Source organism: Centrocercus urophasianus, unplaced genomic scaffold (genome assembly GCF_019232065.1).
Source record: "Centrocercus urophasianus isolate 14NV4802_14NV808 unplaced genomic scaffold, USGS_Curo_1.0 seq_31, whole genome shotgun sequence".
In the NCBI taxonomy this organism is placed as follows: domain Eukaryota; kingdom Metazoa; phylum Chordata; class Aves; order Galliformes; family Phasianidae; genus Centrocercus; species Centrocercus urophasianus.
Genome location: NW_024884878.1, coordinates 4,335,826 through 4,355,317, shown reverse-complemented (window position 1 = coordinate 4,355,317; position 19,492 = coordinate 4,335,826). Strand labels below are relative to the sequence as shown.

At 40.0% G+C, this 19,492-nt stretch overlaps 2 protein-coding genes across 4 annotated transcripts in view; both read right to left on the bottom strand.

Annotated features, from left to right (window-relative positions):
* Nucleotides 1–989: 989 nt before the first annotated feature.
* Nucleotides 990–16,700, bottom strand: CAAP1 (caspase activity and apoptosis inhibitor 1). 3 transcript variants are annotated; one of them, XM_042829515.1, is made up of 6 exons: nt 16,587–16,700; nt 15,969–16,169; nt 14,371–14,455; nt 13,445–13,520; nt 7,449–7,519; nt 990–2,407 (listed from the first exon to the last, which is right to left on the bottom strand). In XM_042829515.1, the coding sequence occupies exons 1-6, from the start codon at nt 16,698–16,700 to the stop codon at nt 1,971–1,973; spliced, it is 984 nt and encodes a 327-aa protein (XP_042685449.1). In that variant the 3' UTR covers nt 990–1,970. The 3 variants fall into 3 exon arrangements, with proteins under 3 accessions (XP_042685449.1, XP_042685448.1, XP_042685450.1); XM_042829514.1 differs by lacking the exon at nt 16,587–16,700 and adding an exon at nt 16,414–16,534; XM_042829516.1 differs by lacking the exon at nt 16,587–16,700 and adding an exon at nt 16,394–16,462.
* Nucleotides 16,701–18,652: 1,952 nt separating this feature from the next.
* The window catches only part of PLAA (phospholipase A2 activating protein), a 17,862-nt gene continuing 17,022 nt past the window's right edge, over nt 18,653–19,492 (bottom strand). The window contains exon 14 of the mRNA XM_042829549.1: nt 18,653–19,370. Within this exon, the coding sequence (XP_042685483.1) occupies nt 18,805–19,370 (566 nt within the window). The 3' untranslated portion in view covers nt 18,653–18,804. The remainder of the gene's footprint in view (nt 19,371–19,492) is intronic.

Sequence of the window (19,492 nt, the reverse complement as noted above, 5' to 3'; positions counted from 1 at the left end):
GAGACTGCATGCCACACTTTTGTAAGGCTGCACCAGTGGATGAGACCCACTGTGATCACTGCTGAAAAGCACCACCCACCACCTCACTGCGCTCACACCCCCTGGTTGGACTCCATAAATATTCACAAGTATCAGTGAATGTCAGTGGGTGTCACTTTCTCCACAGAGGAATTCAGTGACACAGCTTTGCTCCATATACACTTCCATGCCAGATGCCGTGCTGTCAGGCTGCCCCTCTGCTGCCAGCTCAGAAACACGTACCTACAACAAGTTTCCAGCAGACCTATGACTTCATTTATCATTACTTAAAACAGCAGCAAAATTCTAAGAAAGCAGTACTTAGTTCCAAATGGGAATCCATCGTTCTGTGGCAACACTGCATGTCCTTCTGGTGTATGAAAAAGAATTCTAATTAAACTGGATTTATACAGCCTTTCCAAGATGCTCCAAGTTATGCCTTGCTGAGGACTGGATTTAGCATGAAGTACTTACTGCCTAGTGGTTGGTGGGAATACATCAGAGATGCACAGGAATCAAGGAATCACCTTTGTAGGACAAATTGACAAAGAAACCATAGGCATCAAAGGATCACATCCACAAGATTCATACCATAAAAAAATTATTTTCTGTACATAAATACACACAAGTTAATATGATTTTGATTAGCAGCCAAAAAGAAAAATGGCACTACTTCTCAGAGATCAGAATTCTTGAAATTATGTCATGAAATCACAGCAGGAAATTTTATTCTATGGTACAAGTTATTTACAAACAAATTCATTTGAAGTCAAATATAAAGAATTACGATTTCGTATATAACAGTTACAAATAAATGGCTTTTCTAAGAAACAAGTACACAAAAATTAGATTTTCCTGTTTACAGGGAATGTGAAATGGCTGTAACAATTTAGTATCAAAAATAAAGGGTCTTCAAAGTAACCTAATGTACTCTACCAAATATTATGCCAGATATTTTAAAAACAACACTGTCAAGAAAAAGACTCCATTTTCTTTATTTCAGTTATGATACAACACAAAAGTGGAAAAGAGGAACATAATTAAACAACCACCAATATAAAAACCCTGGTATTTGTCACTTACAGGCACTTTCAAAACTCAGAAAATAAGAAAGTTCAACCGTTTATTCCAAAGCAAACAAACAAAAAAAACACAACAACAACACGTTTAGCAAATCAGCTTTCTGAAGCCTAGCCACACTTCTAACCTTCTCAAAATGAATCGCTATTTAATTTAAATAGAACATTTGCATCATCATGACTTGGACCCAAGGAGAAACAAGCACCTCAGATCACAGGGAAGAATGCTGAAGGATGTCACACCACTGCAAAAAGAGTACTTCTAATAAGCAACAGACAAATCAAGTTTCTCAACTAAAAAGATGCAAATAAATAAAGCGGTTATTTTCCAGCCATGAAGATACACAGAACTCACTTCTATTTTGTCCTGAAGGCACCAGGTTCTTCATGGCATAGCTCCATACACACTGTGCCTCCTTGAAGATATAACCATGCACAGAGGCAGCTGGGTGCTCAGGGCAGCATCAAACCAACTCACTTGTGCTGCAGTTCATCTGTGCTGGGCATGAAGCAGCACACCAAAGGCAATGGAAGCAGTGAACAGTATCATAAATGTCTGAATAAGGAATGTCATACCCCAGCCCAAATGCACTTATGCGCCGAAGAGAACAGAGCATTGGAAGGTAAAAGGGCCCACTGGAAAGTAAGAGTTGGTTGATACTCAAGCACCACTTCCTCCAACCTCAATATGAGTGCATCTGCAAGAGCAAGAAATCAGACAAAGGTGGCAGAAGGCCTGCATGAATTAGCTAGGAGCTTATGGAAAAACTCAAGATAAAAAAAAAAAAAAAAAGGTAGTGGAGTCTCTTTCTCTGAAGATATTCAAAATACTCCTGAAGACTTGGCTGTGCAACCAACTGCAGGGAATCTGCTTTAGCAGGGGGTTGGGTTCATTCCAACCCCTACAACTACGTGAATAAACACAACATCTTTCAAAAGATACTGAGAATTTATTGTAAACAATCTTAGTGCTGTTTTTTTTACATCACCAGCCTTCATTAGAGCCTTAATAGCTCTGGCTCTCATTTCAAGCTCAAGGAGCTCTAGCTGCTGTGCTGATGGCTGAACATCTTCTAATGGAGGAACAGCTAAGCTTGCTGCTTTAGACTCCTTTGGGCAAGACTCTGCCAACCCCAGTATCTCATTCACACTTTTCTCAATGTCCTTCTGAAGGTCATCAATCTGACCAGCTCCACTCCTGACAGTGTCTTCCTGCACATCTGGGCTGCCTTCTTCATCACATGGACCCTCTATGTCACTATCATACGCATCTGCATTTATGCTGAGGACATCACTATCTTCTCCTTTACCTGCAACACAAATGCAACAATTGCAGTCAGACAGCCAGCAGCGATTTTTCTTTCCCCATTAAAAAAAAATCAGTTCTGCTCAAAACACTCTTCATGGAGTGTATAAAGGGCAGCAAAAAAATCTACGAATTTGAGACAACTAATTCCCTTTGTTTTTCTTACTCATCTTTAAAAGCTGCTCTAGTTTAGACAGGTGTAAATGCATTTTTATGCCAATAAAAGAACGTACAGTATAGCAAAGCTGCACTACTAGGGAAACATATTCCTTCATATGGATGAATTTTACCAATTAAAATGCCATAAGGTTTTATAATCACAACGAAGCAGAACTGATTATTGTTTGTTATCTTTAAAGTAAGCTTAGTTTTCAAAATGCAGTTTTAAAAATAACATTTAAGAACTATTTTATTTAGTTTAAAAGGAATTAGGCACTATGTCAAGAAAAGTACTGAAAGTTCATAGAAACTCCTACTACAGCATATAAATTCAAAATCTACCACAAAAGTATTTCAAACATACTTAACTTACATCAGTAAAAAACATAGGAAGAGCTATGGTATTCACTTTTAATGTCAGCTAAAAGACATAGCTCATTAAGAAAATGAATTAGAAGAGGCAGCACAATAAATTAAAAGATAAAATAAAAGCCAAACTCAGAGTGTAAATGATCTCAGAATTTGGCTATAGAAAAACTATTGCTTCTGATACTTTGGTCTCAGAAATCATTAGTCTGATGCCAACATTTGTATCTTTGCAAAACTACCATTCACTGCTTCAAATAAAAAACATATAGCCAGATGATCATTATTACTGATTCTAAAGGCTTTTTAATTGCACAAGGCACAGCTATGTTCCCTCTTAATGAATAATGGGGATTTAGCCTCAGTGTTTTTGAAATATATATAATTTACCATGAATGTTCTAAAAAAGTTTTCATTCCTGTATAAACTACTGTAATCTATAATGACTTATATGTAGCAAAAAATTGCTTATTAAGTATTTAGACAGTATTGCAAACCTGGTTGTAAAAATTTCTCAGCTCAGTAGAGCACACTAATGACAACATTAACAGCAAAGGGCAAATAGTAAAACACATGAAATTCCACATGAACACAAAAAAGCATTATTTTATATATATTTTTTTAACATGAGGGTAGCTAAACACTGGCACAGGTTGCCTGAAATAGTCATGAAGTCTCCTTCCATGGACATATTCAAAGCCCACCTGCATACAATCCTGGGCAATCTGCTCTGGCAGCAGGAGGATTGGGTGCAGGTGACTTCAAAAGGTCGCTTCTCTCAACCACTCAGTGACTCTGTGATCATTAAAACTAATGTCTGCACATCTGGTTTTAAACGGTTGTTTTTCACCTAACTTTTAGTTTGGAGGAGAGCTGGTGGTTGGGGTTGCTAGTTTAATCCATCTGTAATTTTGGTTCCTGAACATTTATCTGTAGGGCTAGAAGAATCATTGACTGTATGCATCATATAACAACAGAACTACTGACACAGACAAAACCCAAGCAAGTGATCTCTCTGTGATTGTTGCCTTCAAATACCAGGCAATGACAATTTTTTAATAACCTGAGTATTACTAACACCGATAGTAAAGGTGCTTAAGTCATTCAACTGCACCAGAAGCTCCATCTCAATGAAGGTGTTTGTGGAGGCAGTTGTTGGCTTGAGCCTGCAGGAGTTGTGTGAGGGCAGCACTGTCAGGCAGCAGTCGCGTGACTGAGGCAACATCTCCAGCTGCTCTCACCTGCTTCTGGAACACCAGCATGTCGTTTTCTGCACATGAAGGCAGGAGCCCTCACAGAAGATATCAAGGAGGCTGCCTCCTGTTTCCCTCTCAGCTCATCCTGAGCATGGTAAAGAAAGCAGAACCCCCAGCAGCTGCTCCCCTGCACAGGTTCACTCCAGTTCCACATGCAGGCAAGACATGCTTGCTGGCACTTCCTCTGCATCATCCAGCTCCAGGTGGAAGGTGTGCCCCTGAGGCCTTTTCAGGGCACAAGCAGGAGGTAGAGAACATTTTCCCCATGGTCACTCCACCTTTTGTAGGTGCAGGCCACTCCAATGACCCTCTGCAGCTGGGGTGTGAAGCTGCAGGAGCTGGGTCTGTGACAGGTCCAAAGAAGACCATCCACCAGCCCTTCTACTAGGTAGCATTTGTCAGCCATGTATGGTGCTACTGGGTGCTCTCTGGAAGCATTACATGTCTCCTCAGGTGTTATGGCCTGAACACATCAAGCATTTAGAATTCCTGTGTGGAGACGGAGGATGATCCTTGGGGGTCCCTGCCAAATTGGCATTTCCTATGAAATAAAGAACCCTGACTTTGGCCACTCCAGTATCCTTGGACTGTGCTTCTGCTCCCAGCCCTCCAACCACAAGGGACATCTGATGGCATCCTCCCCTTACATACCAATTTGGAACACCTCAAAATATTCTCAATAAAGGGGTGAACTAACATCATTTACAGACCAAGTTTCTCATGTTACTGCACAGAGACAGTCCAAATGAAAATAAGATGACAGAGAGAAATACTCACTGTGTCAACTACAAACCAATATGGGTAGTTGTTACATGGTGTTCATTAAATGACTGGGATAGTACTGCTGCTGATTAAAGAAAACTGTTTCCTTACACAACAGGTAACCAAAGATGTATCACTAATTTACCCACTTTTGCACTTTCTGTTCTGCCAATCAACACAGTGCCTGTGTCTCCCACTGCATTTTTGCATTTAAAAAGGAAAAAAAATACAGAATCATGCCTCAAAAAGATGAAAATTAAGGATGCTTTCATGCATCAAAGATTCTTTCAGCAGAGGATGGTGTCACGATAGGACATGACTGCCATTTGCAATGAGGCAACAGTGCTTCATCATGGCAGGGACCACTGAAGGCAGAAAAGAATGATCCCAAAACCTCTGTAAATTTTACATTTGGGGGCTATGGGAAGAAGAAATTACAGTTTAGAGATACTAGATTTAGGATTGCCACCTGTATAATCTCTACAGGTAAGTTTGCTTCCTGCCAGGGACAAACATCAGAGACATCAATAATAGGTTAATCAGGCCTGATAAACAGGTTGACTACTACCCACTCCTTCTCATTCAAATTGGGTCCCAGATGGTTGTTGTAAGGAAACAACAAAACATTAAAAGAGACTTTACATCCCTTGGAAGGACAGTGAAGGAAATAGGAATGTAAGCAATGTTTCTCCTCTGCCCTCTCATTTGGAGGCTGGGACCCAAGAAGAAGGAAGAATATAGGTCGGGTAAATGACTAGCTGCATAACTGGTGTCACAGTCAGAGATTCAGTTTCTACAATCTTGGACAGGCCTCTGAAAGACCAAAAACGTGAGCATGAGACAGGACAAAAATTGAACAGGAAGGACAAGAATATTCTGAAAGCCAGCTGGACTGATTAATAGAGCTTTAAAGTAGATTTGATGAGAGAAGGGGACGGAATTCTATGTGAGCGAGAAGGGAATGTTGTCACTTTAGGAAACAGTGGGGGAAAAAAACTCAGAATTGTCTCAAGGGATCTGATGGGGGCTCCTCTGAGAAGGTAATACTGCTGACAGCCTGTCTTAAGTGCATTTACATGCAGCCTGGAAAATAAGCAGGAAGAGCTGGGAGCCACAGCACAACTAGAACACTACGATCTAACTGTGATTACAGAAACATGGTGGGATGATTCCCATGATTGAAGAATAGTAATCAAGGGCTACAAGATTTTCAGAAGAGAAAGACAGAGAAAGAGGGTCAAGGGAATTGATGTCTATGTAAAAAAAATGGATGGAGTGCAAAAATCTACCTTTGAGAAACTGTCATGAGCAAGTTGTGAGTTTGTGGGTGAAAATGAGGGATGAGACCAATAAAGAACAGCTGGCAACCAGAGTCTACCACATGCCAGCTGAGCAAGGGGAGCCTGTGGATGAGCCTTCTTGCTTCATGCCAGGCTGCAAACAATCCAGGACATTCCTGGAATGCATTGAGGACAACTTCCTGGTCCACATATTAGACCAACCAGAAGAGAGGTGTTACTGGAACTGGGGCTATCACCAGTGCAGAGGAGCTCATTAAAGAGACTATGATTGAGGCTATATTGATTATGCTCCGGGAGAACAATTCACTGGGTGAAATCCCCTGGGAAGCTGTCCTTGCATAAAAAGGAGAGAAGGAGAACTGGCAACTCTTTAAGGATGCCTTTGTGAGAACACAAGAGCTCTCTGTCCCATGGTACAGGAAAACAAGCAGAGGAAGCTGGAAACTGGCATAGCTGAACAAGGACCCACTAGTCAAACTGAGAGAAAAGAAGGACATATGTAGGGAGTGGGAGCAAGGACGTGCAGCCTGGGAAGAATACAGGAATGCTGTCTGGAGAAGTAGAGGTGGGATCAGGAAAGCCAAGGTGCACAATGAACTGATTAGACAAGGGAAGTGAAAAACAACAAGAAGGGGTTCTACAGGTACATTGTTCAGAACAGACAGACCAAGGAGAGCATACCCCCTCTGATAAATGAGAAAACTGGCTAGAACAGACATGGAGAATATACGCAGAAGGATATGCAGAACAAAGCTTTCCCTCTGAGAGATCTGAAGATTTGAACACTTCTGAAGGCAATGACTTCAAGTAAAAGATAGCAATCACCACTCCTCATGACTGCTAAGCAGCATTTCCATAGAACTCAGCTCTGCATAATCATTCAAAGCAAATTATCAAAAAGACTGAACATGCTTAAGTTACAAGCAGTTCTTCAGCAGTTATCATGTTCTTCTGTGAATGTCAAAACAGACTAATGCAGTCTCACAATACAAAGTAAAACCAACTATCAAATGGAATAGATGGTAAAAGCAGTACTAGCCACCCCCTGCATAAAAAAAAATTGAAATAAACCATGTTCCTCTTCAGCTGAAACATGAGATGTGAAGAGTCAATGAATAGCCACAGTTTGTTTCTGACCAGAAAAATATTTTAAAATCTCAGTCTTACAGAACTGAAAAGACAGATTTTCTACTCTACATACCTTGTTTTGATTCCTGACCTTCCAGCTTGTCTTCTCGCAAAGAAGAAGTGGAGTCTATGCTGTTGTCCTGCCTGGAAGCAAAAGAAAAGACATTCCAATCTATGTTTTTCACAATGTAATGAGTACTTTTCAAAGAAACATTAACTAAAGATATTACATGGTGGTAAAGCACCCAGTTTTTCTAAGCATTTGAAAATGAGCTATCATTTGTTACATCTACTGAGCTGCAAGGATGAAGTAACTATTTTCAGTACACTGTTGTCTTGCACAATACCAATTCTCACTGATAGTGTCTCCCTAACCATAGTCAGAGTTAAATCACTTGAAAAACTATAGTTTCAGTTGCATTCAGATCATATTTACTCTCTTCATTTGAATTAAGAAGCTGTTTTCATTAAGTTATTGTCACCCTACCACCACCCACCTTTTCCGTAATACAGTATCACTTTTTCACTAAGGGCTGCTTCTTAAAAGGAAACGAAGCTCAATTGCTAAGTAGTATTCAATATACATGTTTGTTTCTTCAATTTACTGGTTTTTGCTGCAAAGTTACACATGCTTTATGCATGGGATAAGGAAGATACACTTGTGTGAAGCGTTCACATTCTTCACACATTCTGTACACATTCAGATAAAATGAAAATAGTGAAATATACAGAGAGAGAATGAAGGACTGCCCTCAACAAAGAACTCAAAATCACAGAAGTAGTTCAGTTGCCATGTTCATTGAGCATTTTGGCAGTAGAATTTTCTACCCTGAATGTCAGTGTGGCTTTGGTTTCAGACAAATGCAACCATTCCACCTGCTGGATCTAAACAGCACTACAGAAAAGACAGGAAGATTCTGGTATCATAGATTTAATTGTAATGACTTCAAAAACTTTTCAGTAATACCCTGTGGGTATTGGGGTATTACTACCCCAGTAGGCCTGTCCCATAATTGGAAAAAAAAAAAAAAAAACACCTGTTTTCCACATGCTCTCAAAGCTGTTTTTTCTCTCAGGTGTCCAGTGAGCAAGTCAAACAAAAAAGAGAGTGCCATAAAAATTCTTGCCAACACGGTCTGAGAGACTGTTATTTTGACAGCTGTTTCCTTTCCTATGTTAGTAGATGTTAAAAGTCAACAGATTCATTGCTTCTCCCTTGTTTTCTCCCAATGCAACTAAAATGTGTGTGGAATAGTGCAGTTACTAATTGGAACGTGCCTCTTTAAAAAAAAAAAAAAAAACAAAACAAAACTATAAAACACCTGAAGAAAGGCCTCTAAAAGTTCTGCATCTTAATTAAGAACCCATCAAAAGAAATTCACTGCTCAATGTCATTATAATAAAATAGGAAAAAATTATTTACCATGATACACGTCAGTAGTATGCATCCTTTAAGTTCACTTTCCTACTTAGTCAATGCAAAAAGTACTCTCCCAATCCTTCCACTTCCTCAGGCCTAAGCAAGGTTGGAAAAGACTCAATGCAAACTAGATGTTCAAATGTCAAACAGGAAGTTGAATATGCATGGCAATTCCTTTACAAAATAATTTAAACTTTGCCTCTTTACAAAGAAAGTTTGCTTATTTATTTTCTATCCAAGTCATCATCTCGTACCAGAAAAGCCACAGGTGCCATCACCAGCTAGACAAGGTAAGGTAAATGCAGGAATTCTACAAATAAATCAGGTTTGCTGTATGCAATGGTCTAGCAAGTCCACACATACTACTACGGGGAAAACAACCCTTCCAGCATCAGGTTCAGCCAGCAGCTCGGAACCTAAGCCTCACTGGCCCTCTGTTTTTTAAGGCCAGATGTTAGCACAGATCACCAGTTAAACTTGTCCAAGACACTATCACAGTGCACTTTCCCATAAATTCCAGGTTTTTGCTCTCCTACCACTTTCTGAACTCATCACACTCAACTCCTGATTGTGCTCTCTGTCCACCAGTTTACGCTTTTAACAGTAAGCTGCCATAAACACAAAGATCCAGTGAGAATAACAATGGCAAGCAGACAAACAACATGATCTACACAGAGGGATCATGTTGTTTGAATCACTTGTAGAGTATTCAGAGGAAAGCAACCAGACAATCTACCTGGTAAGAGTAGTAAGGGCACCTTGCAGCCTGCAGTGAGCTTCTGCCTGCAGCAGCAAGGAGTTCGTAGAGGTGGTTGGGGAAGAACATTTCAGGACTGTGTAAAACTTGGAGCAGCACATGTTTAAGGGGACTGTGCAGGCCATTTTACAATGTTTGGAGAAAAGATCAAAGGCAAGGAAAGAGAGAGATGAGGGAAGGTTGGACAAGAACAAGCACATAGAAAATAGAAAAGGAGGTGAAATGGGGCAGGTGATCATCAGTTGATTTCTGGGCAGTACATACATCTTGCACCTGATCAAGTCTGCTCTGCCCCCTTGCTGAATTCCAGTGCCAACCATTTTCCCAAATGACAGGAGTCCACTGTCTACATGTAACTGCCAGCAACTGCACGGAGCACTACACCTGACAAGTATCTGCAGAACTGTGCTGCCATAAAATATAATGACAAACATGCATACAGTACCTCAGGCTAGTCTAGCTATCAAATAGGATGAGATATTTGAGAGTCATAATACCAAAGAGACTGTAAGATTAAAGGCCAAATTCCTGAGAGAGAGACCAGAGCCTGCAAGCACTCAAACTGATGGCTCACAGCCCTGATAGAAACCCAAGAGATTAACAGCCTAAGATTTTGGTAGTGGGATAGCACAGGGTAGTGGGATAGCACAGGTCTGGATGAACTGCTCCAGTTCATCTGAAAAGTTCTCAGAACTGAAAATGCAAAGAGTGCTGAGCAGCAACAGAAGTGGGGCTGCAAACCTTGAAACTTGCAAGCAGCTAGAGGGACATGGGGATTGTTACAGGCCTGCCTCTGGAGGGATCCACTTCTTTTTTTAAAGCAACTCCCTACAGGTTCTTTTTCATTTTTTATTTTTTTTTTAATATTTAGTCACTCAGTTCCCAACCAAAATAAGGTTGTAATGTCCCCGTAACACCTGCTGGTCACTAAGAGCTGTTCACACTCCATCCTCCCTTGCACATTCTTCATTCTTTTGAACTATCTTGTCACCTCTCTACTGGAGAGCAATGTGTTAAGTGGAAAAGTCTGAGCTTGCACAAAAAGTGGGGAACAAAAGCAAGAGATTTCACATCCAATATCCCCCAGAGCTCTGAAGCCAAATTTCATTGAGGAATTAAGATCACTCATTTCTCAGAAAAGAGTGACCTCTATGGGTTTGAACAATTGCTTGAACTTACTTATATCCTTATAAGTATTACTTATATCCTTATATAACTTACTTATAAAAAGAAGTTATTAAATGGAAATCACACATCCAAAGCTGTTGAAATGTTTCTTCCTGTTGTCTCGACAGGACCACTGATTATGGCAGAAGCATATTCTTACACAGACTACTGTCAATAAAAAGCTCTGGATCCTTACAGTGCTTTCACAGTAAATTTTGTGTTGTTTTGTTTTGTTTTGTTTTTTTTTAATTTCCCAGAGTTGGCTGGACTGGACTGATAGTGAACAGTTTACTGTCTCATTTAATAGATAAGCATTCCACACCATTTTGTGGCCAGTCAGAATCAGTTCAGTTCACAGTTCAATTTCATTCTCAGTTGGTTAACCTTGCTTACATGGCTTATTTACAATATTTTGCCTAATAATCTATTCTGGGGCACATGTTTAAGGGCAGTGCAATATCATGCCTCCATTAATGTTAGCAGAGGATATGCTGATCTAAAAATAAGGCATAGCAAATAAATTTAAAATCCACTTCTTTCATGCACATTAGATTTTTCAAAGCAAAATACTGTTTGCTCACATTATACACATGAACATGAACAATCACTGTAAATTTTAGTAACATGTTTCTTTGGTTACTACGTTTTATTACTACTGTCAATAATTTAAATATTACATCTATTTTGCAGTAGTAAATATCTTTTGAATTAGATTTTTACAAAAACAAAACAAAACAAAAAAACCCCGTAACATTTCTTCAGACATCAAACTCCTGAACATTTTCAATGTTTTCTTTAGCCAACAAGGTTGTCTTTCCATTTAATTCCAAAGTTCACCGGAAAAACATAAATCATCAGTAAAGAGATAAATACATTTGAATTACTTACATAAATTCTATTTTCACAGTTAATATTTTCAGTAACCAGCAGAGGGTTAAAGACCAAAAGATAAAAATAGTCTCACTAAAGGAGTGAACTGACAGCATTCACAAACCATGTGAAAACAGCAAAGCAGGGAACACAGTCTCAAATCAGTTCCAAATAGAACTTCAGATGAAACAGATTTATGAAATATTAAATCACAGGAGAAATACTGGAAATTCACTTCTCTCACTCAATTTTCTAAAAAACTGATGTGTGATGAAATACGATCAAAAGAAACAACCTTAATGACTTTATAACTTGTTCTGAACAAAAATGTGAACCTTCTGTTGAACCAAAATTACTGACTAGACCTGGAATTTAAAGTATTATAATTATCTTTCCCAAATCTGTTTCTATTCAGTAAATTTGGATGAACTTACTAAACCAGCAACTAACAAGTACCTTAACAAGCAGACACTAGTATTAAGACCACAGTGTTTCAAGGCACTTATTAAGGTTGTGTACTGAATGTGTGGACCATCTTTACAAAGATGATCAGGGCGCTGCAGCACCTCCCATATGAAGACCAACTGAGGGAGCTGGGCTTGTTCAGCCTGGAGAAAAGAAGGCTGCAGGGTGACCTCATTGCAGCCTTTCAGTACCTAAAGGGAGCCTACAAACAGGAGGGGAATCAACACTTTGAAAGGGTTGATAACTGCAGGACAAGGGGAAATGGTTTTAAGTTGAGGGAGGGAAGATTTAGGTTGGATGTCAGGGGGAAATTCTTTACAGAGAGAGAGTGGTGAGGTGCTGGCACAGGCTGCCCAGAGAGTTGTGGATGCCCCATCCCTGGAGGTGTTCAAGGCCAGGTTGGATGGGGCCCTGGGCAGCCTGGTCTAGCATTAAATGGGGAGGTTGGTGGCCCTGCCTGTGGCAGGGAGGTTGGAGATTCATGATCCTTGAGGTCCCTTCCAACTCTGGCCATTCTGTGATTCTGTGACCAGCTGCAAACAAGTCAGCAATCAAAACAGAAAATCTTCTAGCTTTCCTACATGCTTACTGTACTGTATCGTTGTATCTTCTACAGATTCCTATGGACTTAGATTCCTAGAATTTGATACATTGTGGGTACATTGTGGGTACACTAACACTCTTTTCCCCTTGACTACTTTTTTTTAGAAATTGTCAGACAGAGGTTACTCTTTCAATGTAGAAGTCACTTAGTAACATACTATGCAAGACTTGCGTCCTTAAAAACAAAGAAGTATTTTTTTTTTAAAGTTAAAAACCAACAAACAAAAAAGAATGGCCTTTGCAAAAGCGCAGATGCCAGCCTAAGAATGAGCAACTACAAACATCAGTACTTGAAACTCCAGACATTATGCTACATCCTCAACAGGAACACAGGAACTGTTAAGTGTCAGGGTCGCTCCAACTGGGAGAGGAATGAAGGACCAGAAATAAGGATGGAAGGAAAGCAATACATGTCAGCCCAAAAACTCTTTACAAGAAGTTCACGGATTTCAGTGGGAAGGGTTATTCAATCCACTGTAGTTCAACTGAAGAATGTTAACATGAATCACACAATCTCACTTTTGCAGCATATGTTCAGTTATCACAACTGAACTGATGGGAAGTAATGCCAGTGTGGAACTCATTTATCTAACATTATCAAAACACGTTTGGATGCGTAATGCTTGCTAGCACTAACAGCTCACTGCCATTTTACCAAAGTAATTATATAATTAAGGTTAAATCAATTGAATCTCTAAACACTACATTTGATCACTCTTCGTGAAAAAATCCCAATTTTGCTTACAGTATTTCTAAATTAAGTTTTGAACTGTTTTCTTTTACTCACTGACTGACTGATTCACCTCCAGTCTTGTCTTCTCCATCACCATCCTCGTCAGTATCAGAATCAGCTCCACTCTTGCCTAGATATACACAATTTCAAACATGCAAGTTTAGGCACCTAGCACAATTAATGCTATATAGTAACTTTAACTTTAATTATCTCTACTGAAATCTGAAACAGTTGTTCTAAAGTCAGACATGGACAGAAACAAAAAGCTTATTCACAGGACATCTGCTAACACATGATTAACATTTTTCAGTTACACATTTTTCAGTACCACAATATGATAGGCAATAAGAATAAAGCACAGGAGACATAAGTAGTACAAGGTACTCTCTACTGTTCAGGATTCAACTGTTCCACTTGATTGAGAAGACAATAACAATAAATTCTGGAGACCTTAGAAACTAAGAGGAAATCCAGGAAGATACTGAAACACTGCAACATCATACCCGTAATAAAAATGTATGAACTGTGTGTCTCAGCAGAGCAGAGACACGCACCAAGAATTCTTTAACTACCCTGAATAATCTAGTGCAACTGTTAATAGTGTTGATCTGGTATTGTGGAATACAAGACTTCCCTTGCAGAGAACTAGGAGGTAACTTAACATTAGTTTACCCAAAGTAATGGACTCCAAACAGTTCTTCCGAATTCCTGGCTTTGCTTCATCACATTCAAGCCAAAACTTTTGTTCTTAGTTTGGGTACTATGGAAAGGAACATTACACAGTCATTTTTGAACATGTCCCTAACACCTTCAGAATTACTGGATGTTTTTACCCAGGATTAAAAGGTCAAGACTAGCATATACATACATATATTTATACATACATAGCAGTACCTGGAAACACAGGCGCAGTTAAAGGCAGACTACTTTTGCTTTCCTTATGCTCTGTGTACAGTGGTGCCTAAAAGTTTCATTCATACCTTCAAGTATCTTCAACAGTTTTTTTTCAGACAACATCTCCAACTGCTCCAAGCAAAGCCTTTTGATTTCATCCATGGAACAGCTCTAAGAAGACAGACAGACAGACAGGCCACAGGCTAGTAAACATTTCTGAGGAAAGAATAATTACAAACGCTAAGTAGATCTCCAGCCCTACATAGTAATTCAGAATCTATTCACTGTTCTAACTTGCTCTGATGTTACTACTGAAAAACATTAGGTAGCTGATTTTGGTGTAACAACCACCAAAAACAGTCGAGGATTTTCAGTTCATTTGTGTTTTGCTCAAAAAAAAAAAAAAAAAGCAATACACAGTATTAGTTACTTGATTGTTGGGACCTCTCACTGCAGCTGTAACACTAATCAGTACAAATGAGACAGAGGTTTCAAGCACGGAAGAACAAACTGACTGCAGCCCAGATCATCGGTATTTTTCTGTCATTCAGGAGGAGGTGAACTACATAATTAAGCCTGCAAAAACCAAAGTCAACTGTTGAGTCCAAGTTCACAAATGGAAGTCAACAATGGTACTGACAAAGCACCAAGAGGAATTACGTATCACGGTTTAGCATAAAAATGAAGCCATAAAAATACATAAATTGTGATTCATTTCTCATGCTTGATATCACACATTTATTTAGCCTATGGATATTCCAGCTACTTCCACATATTTTGTATTTCTTGGTGTCCTCAAGGTGAAATGATAATTTTGCATTTCTAAATGAACTACAACGCCATTTACACGTACAAAAATTGATCAGTGCTGAACATCTGATCTAACACACGATTTTACTGTCACTTTCATCCCAACACTACTGTGTAATTTCTTTTCCACATCAGTTATGCCTTTGCCTCTAACAACACTACTCCATTTCTCTCAGATAAGAAATGAGTTACACTGCATGCAATTTACTGAGCTTAAAACGTCTGTCCTGCCTCACTTATACCAATATAGACTTATAGATTAAAATAAAAAAATAAGACAAAAATTGGAAACCTATTAGTTAACACTAAACTAAAACAGCACAAAAACAGCACTTCACTTGGAGCCTTCCTCTCTGTACAGACTGCTTTTGTACTTTCACCAAGTCCTGCTCTTCACAACAGTCAAAAAGCATTCTAAGTCAATAAAATACTACAGGTACTCCTATTAAACCCCAGAAAAGTAACAGCTTCGAGAAGCTGTTTAACTAGAAAGGATTTTATTATTTTAAGAAACTTGGATAGCTCAAACGCAAATCAAGCTTTTATTAACACATCAGAATACTTACCACTGAACATGACTGCACTCATTCCATGCAATTAGAACTCCTTTTACATATGAATAACAAGTACAGACAGGTGCTATAAAAATAGCTGCCCAGTTCAGTTACAGCAGCACGGAAAAAAAGAGTAAGCTGTGGAACAACCACATGAAACCTTTAAAAAGTCTCCCTTTTTAAGACTTGATGTAATCTTTATTTAAGAAATACATAGGCAAATTTTAAGCTGAAAGTCCACTACACCTGAGAAAGAAACGTGTTTTGCTACATGAGCATTCAAGCTTCTGCAAAGCACACACAAGAAGGCATTTCAGTACCTTTAAAATGTCAGGCAGCATCTTCTGTAGTTTCTTCTCCCCTATGACACAGAAACACTGCTGAAGCATTTCCTTCTTGTCTGCAATGTAGAAACTGACTGGTTTGAGAGACACGCTGAGATCTAATCCCCCTTCCTCTACATCACTGAGTTGCTCGGATTCTTCTGTTTTTTCTCCAGGTGGCACATTGCATTTTTCTTCCTGAAATCAAAAAGACAAGTACAGCTTTCACGTCTTCCAGAAACTCAACACTTCACCAGCGACAGTGACAGGTTTTTGCTTCACACTCGTAAGACATCTCGAAATGGAATTCTGAGTTTTCAAACACCGTTTTAACTTCGGGAGCATTACAAAAGATATTACCAAAAATTGCTGCGCTAAGCGAAACGGAGCAGCGCGGTGACAACACAAACAAAGAAACAAACCTCCCTTCCCACTAACTCACAGGCTGCCAAACAACTACAGGCATCTCCGCAAGGAAGGTCAGCCCGGACCTGCAACGAGACCACACGAGCCGCTCACCGAGGAGCCCCGTCACAGCGCGGAACGCCTCAGAGGAAGAAAGGCAAGGCGCGAATTCCCTCCCGCCCTCCATCTCTCCCGCTTTCTGCCCGTTACCTCCGGCGCGCCGCGACCGGACTCGGCGCTGCGCCGCTTCCTGTCGCCGCCCGCCGCTCCCTCAGGGCAGCAGGAGCGGGAGCGCCGCCGCTTCTTCTCCTTCCGGCCCGGCATGACCCCGCGCTCGCGCCCCGGGCGGCGGCGACGGTCGGAGCGCCCTGCCCCGGCCCGGCCCGGCCCGGCCCTGCCGCTTCCGCCGCGCAGCCCGCCCTTTCCGGGGTGCCGCTGCCCGCCCCGCTGCCTGAGCGCCTTCTCCTTCCGTTTCTCTGCGAGGGTTTTGGTGTCGGCGTGCCGAACGCCGGGCTGGATCTTTTAATGTACCTTTTCTTGTTATTTCCAGAGTGTGTTTATGAACAAATAACTTTCGGTCTGTGAAATCAGGGCAGTTTTCACGTAACAGAGAAAGACCACGGTAACAAAATCAAAACATGAGTATAGATTTCTTAGAATAGCGCTTGTACAAACAGCTACAGAATGCAACATGTGGAAGCTGGAGGGTCAAGAACAATTAAATACAGGCACCTGAAATACCGAAGTATTTCCTGAAGGTAGCATTCTAGGATGGATTCCTAGGGGTGGTTTGATCTATTGGTAAACTGTTTAAATCCCGTGTAATGCCATGATCTGTCTTGTACTTGTACCCACAATCGATCAGCAGTGAGAAACAGTGATGAAAGCCCTGATCAAGGCTGTTTGTGATTATATGTATCTGAAAATTCATCAGAATTGCAGCAGGATGCGTGCAGCTATGGAGCTGAGTATGTGTACTCATCTGACAAACAAGTTTGCTGGAAACACAACGCAGTTGAGCTGAGATGGAGCAGAAAAAGTGAGAGCTCTTGGTCACAAAATCTGGCATAGATGATGCAGACATGTATTGCAATGAAGAACTCCTGTGCTGGAAAAACTTGACCTTTTTTAATGATTTCCATTCTGGTAATATAATTACTTATTTTAAAGTCACACTGAACTTTGGCCATCCTAGCTCTAAACAACAGTGGCACATGTGTGGGAGTTCTGCAGTTTTTCATTCCCCAGCAGGCACAGGGTAACAGAACTAACACTAGGATCTGTGAAGCTGATTAGGAGCCTGACAAATTTCCTGTACAAGGAAAGGCAGAGAGATGGTTCTCTTCACCCTGGAGGAGATAAGACCGAGGAAAGATCCTATCACTGCTTACAAATATCTAAAGGGCAGATGCATAAGAGTTTTGGGGACAGGCTCTTTTCATAGGTGAGCAGTGGTAGATTAAGGAGCAACAAGAAAATGTTGGAAAGCAAGATTTCCACACAAACACAAGGAGGAACTTGTAAATTCCCCTTTTCAAAGACACCACAGTGATTTTTATGAAATCACTTCATAAAATTTGACTTCACTGGTTTCTGCTATTGCCTGTCACACTGCTTGCATTTAAGTTCCTCCCGCATTCCCTTAAAATAGTCTCATTTTCTTTTTTATCATCTAATGCATTCTAACATATTTCGAAGTAAGAGTTTTGCTATAAATCAGTAGAAAAGTTAATCTAAGAAGCTTGTTTAAGCAATTTTGTAAACTGAAAAAAATTTACCACTGAAGCACTGTCTATATAGCAGTTCAAGATTCCACTCTTCAAAAAATCACTTAATTCTATATTTAAAAAAAAAAAAAACCACACGAGATAGAAGATACCCAAGTTTTAAAAGAAGTGGAAAAGTGGAAAAAAGATGCTGGAAATCATGTGCATGTCACTTCCTTACTATCATATTTGACCAGTTAGTATAGTCAGTGTTAATTAACAAGTTGGTGAAAAGCACTTTTCAACAGACCATCTATCAACAGGACCCTTTCTCTGCTGGCAAACAGCATGGTCAAGAAACAGTCATTGCACTGAAATGTGGAAACATGGTCGGGTGAGCAAGGGAGCTGGCATCTCTGGATCACAACCATCTCTTACATTACATTTCTGTCTAGATAATGTTTAAGGAATGAGACTTTTTGACTTGGTGATCTACTTTGATCTGAGCTACAACAGAAGGGCTTTCTGAAACAGCTCTGCATAGTAGACTTCAGAAAAGTAGTCAAGGGAAGAGAGTGAAAAGTTTTATTTGCTCCGTACTTCACAATAAATCAAGTTTAAGTCATCCACAGTATTTTCTCCATTATATTCTGTCACAAAATATGAACAAAAGCATACGTTCTTCTGTATACGGTGTGTTGCTCAAGTGCTAAGTAAAACAATTACAACAGATTAAGAACAAACCTACAGCATTCCTTTACTTTAGCTGGTTCTGACACAGACACATACTTCTTTATTTGAGAGTCAACTCCAAGAGACTTAGCTAATTGCACAGCATTTTTATCATCACTGATTAGTGTTCCCAGAGCCACAAGGAGTCTAAAAACAGCTTCAAGATCTTTAACAACTTCCATAACTGTGCTGATAACTGATAAACATTGAGCTTTGCCCTCAATGTTGTTCACTTTATGTAAACATACAGCATAGTTCAATGTCAGTGTTGCAAGTGCAATGTGGACATTCTTATTATTGCCTGATTTCACTTCTACTGCTTGTGTCATTATTTCATCCCTCTGTTCCATCAGGAGCTTCTGGCCTGCTTGGCTGACAAAGCAATTGCAAAGAGCTCTAAGTGCCAACAGCTGGTTTGCTGGTTTTCCTTGAGGGTTCAAAAATTTGAGGAGGAGATGGATAAATTGCACGTGAGCCTCTTCACCACAGAAGTTCTCATTCACAATGGGATGCCTGACAGACAATCTAAGAATGTCAAGGGCTGGGAAGACAATATCTAAGAAACAAGAAAAATATGTTTCAGTATTAAAATATTTGCATTAGGTGTGAACATGCTGGTGAGTTTGCTTCAGTAGCAGACACTTTTAAATCCCTAACTTTGGGAACACACTACATTTA

Excerpts from the sequence above, each read along its gene's own strand:
- CAAP1 (XM_042829515.1), bottom strand. The coding sequence starts at position 16,700 with ATGCCGGGCCGGAAGGAGAAGAAGCGGCGGCGCTCCCGCTCCTGCTGC. Across the intron at positions 13,521-14,370 it reads ACTGTTGAAGATACTTGAAG|GCAAGAGTGGAGCTGATTCT; the intron begins GTATGAATGAAA and ends GTGTATATCTAG. Across the intron at positions 7,520-13,444 it reads GGAGGTGAATCAGTCAGTCA|GCAGGACAACAGCATAGACT; the intron begins GTGAGTAAAAGA and ends TTTTGCTTCCAG.